We start from the raw sequence: 13,970 nt of genomic DNA, 5'->3' as shown, positions 1-13,970 counted from the left end.
GGAGGGGCCCTACAGATCCTGTTTGAAGGTCATGTGATGCTGGCTTGTCTGAGGGGGTGTTGAGTGTGCCAAACGGTTGGCAGCCGGTCCAGTTTTTCAGCATAGGAAGCAAAAGTAAAAGAATCTGTTGGCGGGACACAGCGAGCAGACGGGCTGCTGTGGAGGACATCACAGTCTGAACCAGGCTGTCTGTCTGTGTCTCTAGCTCTTCAGGAAATTTCTTTAAAAGATCATCTTTTTTGTAATTACAATGAAGGTCTTTTTAGTTTTGCCCGTCAATCCTGTTGGTACCAGTGAGACAGTACTTTTACTAATAGAGTAGCAGTTTTACTAACAAAATCTGGGAGTGTGGAAACATTGCAAGAAACAAAGTCTGATGGGGCAAGAAACACGAGCAGTCAGACAATCTGACTTCACCAAATTTAGTTCACAATGACAACAAAAGGGAAAGGTAAAATTATTAAACAAACAGGTTCAACTTCTGTCTCCTATCTAACTTGCTATATTATCTTTCTGAGAAAAGAAGATAAGATAAACCAGAATTATCCACTACAGTCAACATGCATTTACTCTGTGAAATACTGCACAGAGACACTTTTTGATTGACAGATATATATATGCTGTTGTCACTGCAGAATTAGAAATACACAATGACGTATGTAGTGACATACTGTACCCTTCCCAGCTTCACGTACATACACACCAATTGACCATACATGATTACAGAAATGTGGAAAGTGTTTACTCTCCCTGCTCAAAAAGAAAAGGATAGTCCAGTCTTTTTCAGAAACAAACAGCTAATTACCTGCAATAAAAAAGGCCATTTGTCACTGAATTGTTTGCGGCTGCTTTGGGAGCAGCCCGCTCTGCACATGTTGGAAACATGGCCTTGTTGTATTATTAGCTCAGCGTAGTGAGGAGGAGGAAAAAAGGAAGCTTGATAAAGATGAATGTCTCCCTGGCCCATCTGGAATCTATCACTTTCAAAAGCAGTTTAAACAGAGAAAAGGTATGTGTTGCTGCTTTTCTACCAGACTCAATAAAAGTACCTGTTAAGCTCCCCTAAAGAAAGAGAGTCTTGTAATCGTTCACTGTTTATGATCCTTCTTGTCGGCCTGTTTGAACTGCAGGGATGCGTCTTTATGCAAAGCACTGTGGCTGTAAAAAGAATACGTCGTTCTGAAACAGCACCGTAAATCAGTCAGGCGAGTCAGTAGGAAGTTTAAAGGATAATAAAATTGGCAAAACTTCTGAGAATATCTGGTATTATTGAAGACCCACAGGTTTAGTGTATTAGCACAGCTGAGATGAGACTCAGTATTTCTCTCCTCCAGAGCAGAAAATGAATTCATCAAACTGTCTGCACAGTGATACCACGATTTAGTTGTTTACTGACAGATGTGACATTCATAAAATATCCTACTCACTCTTTTTTTTTAAAGAGGGAAGCATATCAGGAAACATCATGCAAACACTCAAAGACAAAACAATTTTTTGAGCAACATTTCAAGGATCGAGCCTTTTTCACAGTTGTCTCATTTTAATGTGGAGATGATTTTTCTATTTTACCTGCTGTTAACTCAAGCCTTGGTGCCAAAACCTTAGACAGCCATGTCAGCTACTGTCTAAGTTAACAAAAGTTGAATATGGGCTGACAGTTCACATTGGCAAATTCTGCAATTACAGATTTGCTCTTGAAGGAAAAAGAAAGCAAAATTGTTCAGATGTTTTTCATCTGAATGCCTATCTGCATCAAAAGAAACAATCTTAACATACATTTGACTTTTTGTTGGAAGAGTTCATTTGTTTTGAATCTGCACCAAAAAGCATATCATTATCATTTGCTCCTTGAACATGGAAATCCTACTTTAATCCTGCTTAATAAAGCACAAAGCTTCACACTCCTGCTCCAAAATTTTCAACCTGGAATTGTATTCTTTGAGTCATTGTACATATAACAGTGTGTTCAACCACCCACAGAGGGTCAACCTGTGTTGTAAAGTCAAAAAAGGATTTAAGTTCCTTTACTGAGCTAAACGTCATCCGTTTTCTGTCCAGTGACCTGATACGACAGCAGCTATGGCGAGAGCTCCTTGGTCTGGTCTACACTCCTTCCTCTTCCTCCAAGATCCCTCAATCATTCCCTCAGTGTGTGTGTGTGTGTTAGAGAGGGAGAGAGGCAGGCGTGGAAAGGCTTCCCACATAAAGAGGCCTTTTTATCCCTAGGGCCGCAGCCTGCCTGTCTGCCCCTGGAGGAGTTTGTAGAGGATAAATAAACCTCTTCAGATGCTCAGAAAAGATGGAGTCTGTAAGCGGCGCATTAACGGACAGCATGCCGCAGTATCTCAAAGAGAGACTTTATATTATTCTGAAGGGCTATTTGTTATGATATTGAGCCGAGAGGATAAGAAGGGCCAGGAGGGCAGGGGCCTCTTGATTTATGTAGTGACTGTCCAGCTTGTACTGCACCACACATGCGCACACACACGCACACGCACTGTTCCTCGTTTACAATCACAGATTCATACGTACACGCACACATATCAGACACATTCACATTTACACACAGAGTCAAAGAGTACATATCACACATTGCTTCCAGCTGGCCTTAGGTTCCGGCGAGAGTGCCCCCACCCCATTCAAACACACACACACACACACATATACACACACACACACCAGGCAGCCGATAGATCACACATGCCACGCCGGACGTGAAAACAGCGGGAATGTCTAGATGTTGTTATGAGGCTGGACGGCACCAGAATGCAGCAGCTGAGCTTTCATTTATCTGCTTTGTGAGAATCACTTCAGGTCTGATTTATTCATGAAGTGCTTTAGCATCAAACAGGTTTGTCATGGGGCAACAAGAAAGATTTTAAAAGATGAAGCCTTTGAATTTTAATCACACAGAACAAAATATGTACAGGAATTTCTCTTTGCGACATCAGTACAGTCATTTCTACTACATTCATTCATATTCATGCTATATTTGCTGTATGGTTAGACCAATAATGTTGGCCAATGGCCTAATCTATTGCAGATACTTCTCTGACCACAGCCAAATCAATGAACCTTTAATGGATTCTAATTTTTGTTTGTTTGTTTGTTCAGTAGTTGTATTTTGCAAAACAGTTTCTATTGAAATAATTTCTTGTTATTTGTTTTAGGCAGAATCTGTTCAAATGATTTTCAACGAGGACAGAATTGAACATTTGAATAAAAATAATGGATTACAGAGCTTTCAGAATCATGGTGCATGTGACAACAGCAGCACATTAATGCTTTTGTTTAAGTTCTGTGTGACTTTAGTACATTTACAGGCACCCAAGAAACCAGTTTACTCAGTAAAACCAGGTAACAGTTAATTAAACTACCCGTTTACATGCACCATAGTAACCTGGTTAATGTAAATCCATGTGTACATTCAGCAGTCGTGTTGATAAATGGTGTTTGAATAATGCCATATGCATGGTGTTGCAGTTTTTGCTTTGTGTTTGATCAATAAGCAAAGTTCAGTTCTGCTAACTCCATTCAATAGTTCCTGGGCAACCTAAAATATTCCTTCAGGAGTAGAGATTTCTGCGGGGGGGCAGGAATTACAACTGGAACAGTTCGTGCTGTCGAAATGCAGGTAAAGATCCTGAGTTCCTTTGAGAGTTTGTGGAAAACGTCCTGTGGTCAAAATATGGACATAATTCTAGTCTTCCCAGGACTCCGGTTCATTTAACCTCACTGTCAGATGCACAGAACCACAACAGACAAACTGGCCCTGTTTGATTTCAACTTACACTCATATTTTTAACTTTACTCACGTACATGAAGGTGAGTAATTGAAGCTCTGTTTCACATTCATTCACTTCTACACATTGGAGCTGCTCAGTACAGCACAGTCCTCCACAGCTGGATACACAGCAGCTGGAAATTTTTCTTTAGGAATTTAAATAGCTCACTTATAAATTGGGAATTCCCTTCTTTGCATATTTCACTGTGACACACTTACATGACCACATTTCAAAGAACTGTCTCTCGTCAATCACGTCAATCAAACCTGTGACTGTACATTACAGGACGTCCACTGGAAGGGTACAACAAGGCAGCTACAGTCTCTCTACTGAAGCTCAGTGGCTGGTAGATCTGTCCTGAAAGGTTGTGCAGTGGCACAAAGTGAAGCCTTTCAAACCAAATCCACTTTTATTCAAAGCAGCTTTTTTTCCACATTCGAATCTGCATTTCAAAGTGCAGGATCTGAAGCCGAAACAGATATTTTGTCATTGATGATGACCAAAGAAAGGGGGCTTTGCTCTTTTGTGTGACACCTGAGAAATGGGTGTTTTTTTAATGTATGAGGGATATATATTGTTTTGTTTTGTTCTTCCTGTAAATTGCATTTGTTTAGCCTCTGGTAGTGTAAACATCCGAGCGGTGCACAAACGTTCCTCCTATCTATTTCCCCAGGATCAAAGCAAAAGTATTAATTTTAAACCAGGATCATACAAATACATTGCTTTGCCTTGCTATGAACAAATGCTAATTAAAATAAGGGTTAGCTGTAATGTCATATATAAATGTAGAGAATAATAACAGATTTAAGAAGGCTAATTTCGCGCCAAATATTGCACTATTGCAAATAAAATAGTTTTCATTCTAATCAAAAATGCAATTACTTTTTCATTTAAAATATACTGATTAATATTTAAAGGATCTGTCCACCCAAATGGCAAGAAAGAAAATACATTAAAAAAAATATTAAAATGGAATATCTCAAAACCTCAGCATGTAAAAATGAAACTATCTGCATTGTTAGATACCATTAGGCGTAAGTGAGAAAATCTATTTTTTAATTTTAGGTGAAGTAACCCTTTAAGAAGGAAAGAAGTGCCTTATACAAAGAAACAGTTCAAGTCAAGCCTCTATGCTGCTGCTGCTCATTCAGAGCTGCCAGAGGAGGTTGTGCTCGAGTGCTCGGGCTCCATAAAGCCAAAGTGAGCTATGAGTCTCTGGAGATTATTATATCTACCCCATAAAGCCCAATTCCCCATGTTTAAGACCTGAAGATATTCTAAGACCTATTTTCTCCTTTTCTTTCACAGAGGCCATAAGTAATACACGAAGGTAGAGAGCCATTCATGCTGGGCTTGAATTTATGCTCTGTGCACCATCGCCTCAGTGTTTTTCTTTCCTGAATGGGCCTTTTTGCTTAAAAAAAAAAAAGGTGTTGTAAATATTGTTGTCAAAGCCAGAGGCCATGCGGAGACGCCATGTTAAGCACATTACTGCTTACCTCAACATCTCCGTTATTTTAATGGGTTTAAACAATGCACAACTCATCTATTCAGTTTAATTTATTAAGACCCGTAAGATCTGCAGTATATTGAAGATAATCTTTAAGCGTGTCTGAAGTATTCAAGGCTGAGATGAAACAGGAAGAAGAACATGACATTTTAAGTGCGTTGCATTTGCTCACTTTTTCTACAGTACATTTCTGAGGAAAACTATGTTTTTTACTCACTGACAGTGACTTTTTGAAAATAGTACGTTACGGTTTTTTGTTCTACTTTTGACGTTTGTGGATTTATTCCCTAATACATTAACACACTACTTTTTGTAATGGAGAAGTAATTTTCCATTGTGGTATTACTACTTTCACTTTAAAGATTTGTGTACTACTTCAGCCTCTGCAGATTGAGTTTGGAGGAGTGACAATATGCCTACAGACAGACATGTTTCAAAGGGAATCTGGCAGCGCTACCTTCTGATTCTCCCACATAAACAGTACCTCTGTCTGCGTTCGTTTCCTTGGCTCGCGTTTTGCCCGCACCAGCAGCCTGCCTCACATTGAAAGAGGCCATCTATAATTTAGAGCACCTATTATGTATTCTCCGTGAAGATTGTCTCGTCTGGGCTGCTCTTGATTTCAACCTTGCCTCTCAACTCCAATTTCCTAATCTCAGTTCCATGGCTGTCTGTGAGAGCGCTGCATTCACATTCGCTGCTTGTCAGCGAGCCTCTATAAGGCCGCTGCCCTTTCAGCAGGTCAACAGTGAGTGCATTCGCCATCATAAATCACACTCTTAACACACCTCATTCAGTCTTTCCCATGGGTGGGTGGGGGTGCATTTGTGTGTGCAAACAAGTGTGTGTTGTGTGCTCTGTTGCCCAAGCAGCTCACTGAAAGACCCCCACAGCGTTGTTTGTGCTACATGCTTGCATGTGTGAAAGTATGCATACTTCTGTGTGCATATAAGTGTCCTTGTGTTTGTGTACATCGTGGCGTTCACTTGAATGGTTGCCAGAGCGACCAGAGTGTGCGTGAGGCTGTCTTTTTTGTCTTTCCCTGTTGGCCATGATTTGTAATTGATGTCTGGATATGAAGACACCTCTGATGGAAGGATGAGTAGAAACACAAGTATCCAGAAGTGTCCCTCCATTTCTCCTCCATTCTCAGATGAGGCCGGCATCCTTAGTGAAGCTAATAAACATGTTGATTTTTCCCTGCCTCTAACCAAGCAGCCACATGGAGCTCCTGGAGTAAATGAGCTGGTGTTTGACGGGGAAGGTTCAAGAGTAGGTGGAGGTTCATTTCCACACAGCCCAGATCTGTCTACTTTTTCGTGTTGGAATAAAAAGTTGCACTTTTCTAACTTCCCGTAGCAAATTAGCTGATAGCTCGCCAGCGAGTCGGCGATTCATTCTCCATCACTGCCTCTTTGTTTATCAAGTACCTCTTAATAATACTGTGAAAAAAGGAAGACAGTGTTTATACAAAATCTTAAACCCATAATAATTAGATATCTAATATATATATTGGGGGGGGGGGTTATTCTGATTTTACACGTCGCAAACAGACAGATGTCGCCTGACCTGCCTTTTCCTTCCTCAGTATTGTCAACATTGTGTCCTGACTGTTAGCTGGCTGTTGCTAGCAATTTACTACCAAAGTACCAGAAATCTAATTGTTGGTTAGCTTGCTGTTTAATTTATTTCAAAGCAAAAGTCCAAACCACATTCAATTTACAGAGATATAGAATTATGTATCCAACCATGCAGGTGGAAAGAAGCAAGTCTTCACATTTCAGAAGCAGGACCAGAGATTTTTACTTGATAAATAATGACTAGAATTTACCAAAAAATGACTCCCATGAGTAATCTATAAATTTAAGCTTTTGGTACATTTGTGTTAAAATTGAAAGATGTATACGTATATATTATGTATATATATACACACATGCTGAAAACAGAACACCTTTCTCATAACCCGCTGTCTTCTTTTGTGTGCAGACTCTGTGTCCAGCGAGACAGCCTTCCTGGAGGAATATGTTCTGGGCACGGGGGACACCCTGGAAATATCATGTGACCAGGAAGACCACCCAAAACCCATTGTCTGGTTCAAAGATGGCGCAGGGCTGGTGCCTAGCAACCGGACACGGCTGGGCCAGAGGATGCTGCGCATCATCAACGTGTCATACGAAGACTCGGGCATCTACTCGTGCCGGCATAATCACAGCAACATGCTGCTCAGCAACTACACTGTCCGGGTGACAGGTGAGAACAACAGGAGGGTGATTTTAAATCCTTAGTCCTTATAAAGATATAAACCTATGGGCATACTAATTGTTTCTAACAGAGCTCCAGTGGAAACAGACAATTTCTGCCTGTCTGAGAGATACTGAGAATCAAAGTATTTCCTATCAATAAATGTTGTCGAGCAGCTACAGACATGACGGCTGTTCGTAGAAAAACTGTGAAAACTTAGCTCAGGAGAAAAGTTCTATTACTTTTTCCTCCTGCTCAGTTTCAACTACCGGTTAGCTCCCTGCCAAGCTGCACACACACACACACACACACATATTTACAGCATCACACCGGCACAGACTTTCACCGGCTAACACCCAGCCAAGTTTCACACAAATTCCCCCTCTTGATGCACAGTCAAAGGTGAAATTCATTATCGTATGAGGGGATGAGTAACGTCTTAAACAAGTGTGTGATGCAAACAGAGCTCTAATAGGAATGCAAGAGGGGAGGAGGGAGGAGGGGGAAGGGGGGGTCAGAAGGCAGCGAGCAGTAGCTTAAAAGTCTGGCGGCTTTTCCTCATAAAACTCATGGACACCAGCTGAGCCTGTTATTGACAACTAATTAGAAAGCAATTAGCTTGAAACATTTCATCATTGAAAACAGATGGGGTGGCAAGAAATGAGAGGGTTCGTTCCCTCTCAACTCACCCCCCACCTTCACACACACACACACACACACACACACACACACACACACACACACGTGTTTGGCTGCAAGCCGTAGAGAAAATGGCCTTTTCCAGGACTGATCAGAGGTGGACAGCTTCTCTTCCTCGACCCACATACCATCTCCAGACTGAAGGAAACACACTCCCCACATTACTGATTTAAAAGGAAAGAAACATCCATCTTTCTTCGTCATGTCCAGTATTAAAATCTGAAATTTCTTGAAAAACCACACAGGAAGCAAATTCATCACAGCCCATTGTCAGACATTTTATTTTATTTTAACACTCAGTACGTGTTTAAATTACTTGTGAAGTCAGACATTTTGCACTCTGCGACGACAATATCCTGTTCTCCCCCCTAATGCCTCCCACTACTCTAAACACTGAGCCTCAGCTCCATCTAAAACACACATGGACTATTGTGTTTTTCCTCAAATATTTGAGTAAGGTGTCAGATATTTAGTAGCGGTATCAGATTTAGTACCTGGACGGCATCCAGACAGCAGAGAGCAGCCAGCTCATACTGTACACACACACAGTACACATGTTGGAAGCAAGGGGCCGTAATGTGAGGGAATGAAAGAAGTTATCTGCAATATAAAATGTATGAAAATAAGCAACTTTAGTTCCGAGATTTTGTCGCTCGTGCCTTTAGATATGCAAAGTATTCTTCTGTTCCCAGACTGAAATATAACATTTCAACTGCCTCAGCTATACTTTGTGTTTAGTGCTCATTAGCAAATGTTAGCATGCTAACATACTAAACAAAGATTTTCTTTGTCTTATTGTCTGAAGTGTCACTGCTTTTCTCTGGTTTCACTAGTTTCAGTAATGGCTCACATATATTCTAAAAGTTGGTTTCATTTCTACAGTAATAGTTCATATAGACTGTAAGTCAAACTAGGTTCTTTCTGCTGAGCTGCACCACAATAATAGAGTGAAGTCGTGCACAGAGGTGTCAAATAAAAAAAATAAAAAAAACTGCGTAAAACCTGCTAGTAAGGAGTTTCAGGAGCAGTTTTAGCTCACCGGGGTTGTCGAGTTAACAGCTGGCTCTCATTAAACAGACCTGTGCAGCTGAACCAGAAAACTTCAAGGTTGGATTGAAAATAATTACGCCGCCATGAAAATGTGTGATACAGCAAATCTAAATAGTCATTATCTGAGGCTGGGAGAATAATTATACGTCATCTGACACGCTAACTGTTAGCAAGTGTTAGTGTGTGTTGCAAAGATAGAAAGAGTTGTTTTTGTATGCGTGTGTGCACACTTGAACACACACACGAGCATGTCGGAGCAGTACTAATGACCCTCTCATTTGTAACGTCTGTGGAAATGTTTTGGTTGAAATATCTGAGCGAGCCTCCACGCTACAGAGAACTGTAGACTCATTCATGAGTTTCTCAATGAGCAGAGTCAGTTTTAATATGCATTCATGCATTTACTTGTGTGTGTGGATCTGTGTGAACATTTGTCTAATCATACTTGTTTGTGAACACATTTAATCTCCACTGGGAATTTAACATGCACAAAATCCTTTGTTTTTTTTCTCTCTTTATTTTCCTTTTGCACAAAATAAATTGCGGGCTACTGGCTTTCCAGATGTAATTCTCGTGTTATCTGATGGTTAACGTGGTTCAAGTAGTCTAAAGAATAAACACATTTTATTGAAATTAAATTGTCCAGGTGAATGAGTACAAATGCAAAATAAGATTTGTCCACCATTTCTTTTCTTCTAAATATAAATTCCCCTCTGTTTATGTTCTTTTTTCCTCTGAAGATTCTTTGTCGTCTGGTGATGATGAAGATTATGATGAAGATCCAGAAGATGCAGGTAATGGAAATGGTGAATTCTTAATTACTATTTTTAAACTACATTTTTTGAGTTAAACAATGTAATTTGGTGTAAGTAAGGCAATATTTTGGAGCATTTCCTGCTAAACTGACAATCTTGTTAAATTTTGTGAAAGTACATCTTTACAAAGTCAATAACCTAACTTTCATAATTCAATCCCTACTTTGGAAGGTAACAAAAAGGTATACAAGTGGGCTGTTGTTTCCATTTGTTAATTTCATCAGTAGACTGACAGCTCAAACTTCACAAATTGTGACGAAAAATGCAACCTCCAGCTGTTTTGTCACCTAGCAACAATATACTTAGTATTTAGATTACCAACCAACCATTATGGCAGCATGAGCTACATCGTTAAGTTTAATGAGCAGCACCTGCCACACAGACTGATGCATGAACCTGGGAGTGGGAGTTGTTAACTGCTGTGAGTAGGTTAGAGTTAGGGTAAGTTTAGTTCCCTTTGATTGAAAAGGGAAATATTTTAAGCAGTTAAAAATATTTCATCCCTAAATGGGAAATATTGATTTTGAAGGTTGTGCATACAGTAACAAAAGCTGGATATGGATCAGTTCACTCACTCGTTTTTACTAGCCTAGTCAGTATAAAGTACAAACAGTATACTCAATACATTGACAAAATATATAATACATATTTACTTGACTGTTATTTAATTAAAAAAATAACTTGAACTTAGATGGATGGTTTAAATAGAATGCTGTGAAGTATTCTTTCAAACAAAACATGATACTTGCCTTCCAGCCGTTCTTACAAAGGTTGTAGGCCCTCTGAGTTTCTTTACCTTCCAGGTTTTTTAGGAATTCTGGTGTTGCTAACCCCAGATTATTAGCAAACTGACACGATCAACAAGTGAAAAGTGCTAGCAAAGTGTGTAATGTAGTTATACTGTTGTTTTGTCGGACAGAAATGGCCTCTTCCCATTATTTATGTCAACCATTTATCTGCATTTTAGAAACTTGGGCTCATTTCACTTGTCATTGTGATAAAAGATTTTGTCAGTAGGATCCACAATAATTGCTCAGAAAGGAGCATTTACTGGCATTTATGTGACTATCATTGGATTTATGCAACTGATTGGAGTTTTACATCTGTAATTGGAAATATATGACTCTTAGAACCGCTCACTGTCTTGCTGTGCTCACATTAAAGCTTCTCCCCAGAGCATTAAACTAAACGGCACCTTCGCACAGATCAAAAGCTGCTGGTTCTCCAGTGGTAACACCCCTCTCAGCGCTCTGTTGTGATGTGTGCTGTTTTGGCATTTGGAGACGTGCAGAGTTCAGGTGCAGGTGAACAAAGAACGATGAGCAAATGCTTCTGCTGGCAGCTTTACACGCTCCACACTGTCAGCTAGCATGACTCCAGAGACATAGAAAGCATCTCCACCCCTTGGCGGGCTCTCGACCAGCCAGACGCCACACTGAGCTGCCTTTGTTGTACCGTACAGAGGGAGACAGCGGAAGGAGAGGCGCAAACAGTCAGACATAGACAAAAAAAATGAGATATATGAAATGATGGAAATATTGTAAGAGATGATGGGATCCAAGTGAAGCAAGGGAAACAATAGAGGGCCTGATGCAGAAACTGAGAAACCTACGGAAAGAGAGATGGATAAGTTATGTGTATACCATTGCAAATGCTTAACTTTCCACTACATTGTATAACTGTTAGCATACTTTGACAATTCACAGTAGTTCAGAGAAGAAGGATTCGATCAGACGAGTCTACATCTTGACAGTGGACTGCAGGCGTCAGTGGAAAACAGCATAACATGCTAGCATTGTCAGACAGTGCATCATGTCTCGGACCCCAGTCCACCTTAACTGCTTGAAAAAATTGGTGCCAGAAGCAAAATATGGAACTGTTTTGGTGACAAAGTGACAGGCGGACGCCCAACCCAAATCAAAGCCCCTTTGTAAATGCTGCTACAAAGCTCTGACCAAATCAAATGTCGTCACACTCAACTCAAAATAAAATACTCAGAGTGACAGTGGCTCACAATGTGGCTGCCGAAGCAGCCCAGATGCTGCATGGTCATCATTAATGTTTCACCCAATCAGCACAGCAAATGGCTCCTGCCAGGATAAGGGGCCTTTGTAAAAAGAGAACAAAAAATGCCACAGAAGAGTAAATGAAATAAACACAGAATTTTAATAGGGTCGTTATGGAGGATGTCTTTTGTGGAGCTGTTGAACCGCATTGCGTTATACAGAGAGGTGTTTCTGTTATTTAGCCTACACTCATTGATACAAATATGAAATTGTTAGCAACTGCAGCCTCCAAAATTATCATGCAGTTGAATCAACACCTCTCTAAACCACATTTAACAAAAACTGATCATAACATTCATAAAGATAGGATTTAAACTGGCAACTAAGTGAACGTCTGCTGTTAGATTGTGGCTGGGGACCTTTGTTGTCATGCCTCTGTCTCTCCCCTCATTTATTGTCACCTCTCTAGAATCAAAATAAAAGCAAAGCAAGCTTTTAGTAAACACATCATGTTAAAATTCGTTATTCTTTCATTTTTACAACAACAAAAAATGCCATTTAAGCTGTTGAGGTTTCGGTTGATGTTGAAATTGTTAAGGGTTTGGGATGCTGCTGCTGCTTTTCCCTTTCTCTTTTTTTATGTTAAGGATTTCCTCGCTGTTAGAAGACAGGAAATAAATTTGTATTTTAATGAGTCAGTTGTTGCTGATGACAGCATGCAAGGAGAGCTTTGAGAAAGACAGACTGTCAAAATCAAGAAACCACTGCTATTAAGGCTGGTGCTTGGAAAAATAAGAGTAGGCCCATTTATAGTGTAGATCAATAATCCCCTGCTAATTTATCCTAATTATTTTCTCTGAAATAAGAATAATAAGACCAATAATAGTTGTTATTATTATAGCACTCAATCATTTAATGATGTTAATATTCTTTGTCTTGGTACTATCACTTTCACCATTTAATTCCTGCATTCTGCTTACTTCGGATGATGGCGGATTAAAAGTGTAATCTAGCTTCATATTCATACAGTATTGCCTTTTTCTTTAAGGCGTTTAGCTGGTGCTCTTATCCAGAGAGATTATAGAAGAAAGCAGTTGAATAAGCTGTAGAGTAACACTGCAGAAAGATTCATGTTGCTGTTTTTGTATTGAAAGTCACTGTGGACTTGCAATGTAAAACCCGAATGTGTTTGAATGCGCAGCTTCACTTCGTGGTGAAAGCCTGGAGTGTTTTCTAAATGGGCTGAAGTGGCAGCAGCAGCAGCTTACTGCAGACATCCTGAATGCCAGTAAATAGCCTCAGACTGCCAGACCTAATCTCTGGATGTAAGTCTACCTCATGACATACGAGGCTCCGATTTCCTGGCCAAAAGGAGAGGGATTAGCCCAGAAATGTTAAACCCCATATCGCTGCTTAATGTCCGCTAAGCCACTGCTAATTAGCCGGCTGTAGCAGGAAGGAGCCATGTGACGAGCCACACAGCCAGACGTAGAGTCCCTGTCGGTGAGCGGAAGAACATCTACATGCAGGGAGGGCGATAATAGAGATGTGGAGATGGTGAGAGAGTCAGGCCATTAATGAGGGAGAGGGGAAAGAAAACATTTGCTGATTGACAGCAAGACAGAGAAAATTGCAGAGAGAAGAGAAAGGGATGGCACAAAAAAAATAAGATTTGAGGAGTTGAGTCACTCTGACTTGTCACTGTAGCTGCCAGTTGAAATGATGCTTCTGGCCACAGCTGACTGTTCTCAGAGGAGAGACAAACACACAGAAAGAAAGACGACAAGCTGCTGCAGTCATGAGCTCATTCTCCAACAACCTTCAAAACTTGCTCAGCTGTCTCCCAAGGCTTTTTTGGAAAGAC

General features: G+C 40.3%; 1 protein-coding gene across 1 annotated transcript in view; it reads left to right on the top strand.

Annotated features, from left to right (window-relative positions):
- fgfr3 (fibroblast growth factor receptor 3) overlaps positions 1-13,970 on the top strand; it is a 74,905-nt gene that overhangs the window by 19,762 nt on the left and 41,173 nt on the right. Inside the window, 2 exon segments of the mRNA XM_038728496.1 lie at positions 7,282-7,545; positions 10,026-10,079. Coding sequence (XP_038584424.1) covers positions 7,282-7,545; positions 10,026-10,079 — 318 coding nt within the window.

Source organism: Micropterus salmoides, unplaced genomic scaffold, assembly GCF_014851395.1.
Source record: "Micropterus salmoides isolate LMB-PRFRI ecotype aquatic unplaced genomic scaffold, ASM1485139v1 Ms_hic_scaffold_19, whole genome shotgun sequence".
Taxonomy (NCBI): domain Eukaryota; kingdom Metazoa; phylum Chordata; class Actinopteri; order Centrarchiformes; family Centrarchidae; genus Micropterus; species Micropterus salmoides.
Note: the sequence above shows the minus strand (reverse complement) of the source record. Positions and strands in the feature narration are given on the sequence as shown.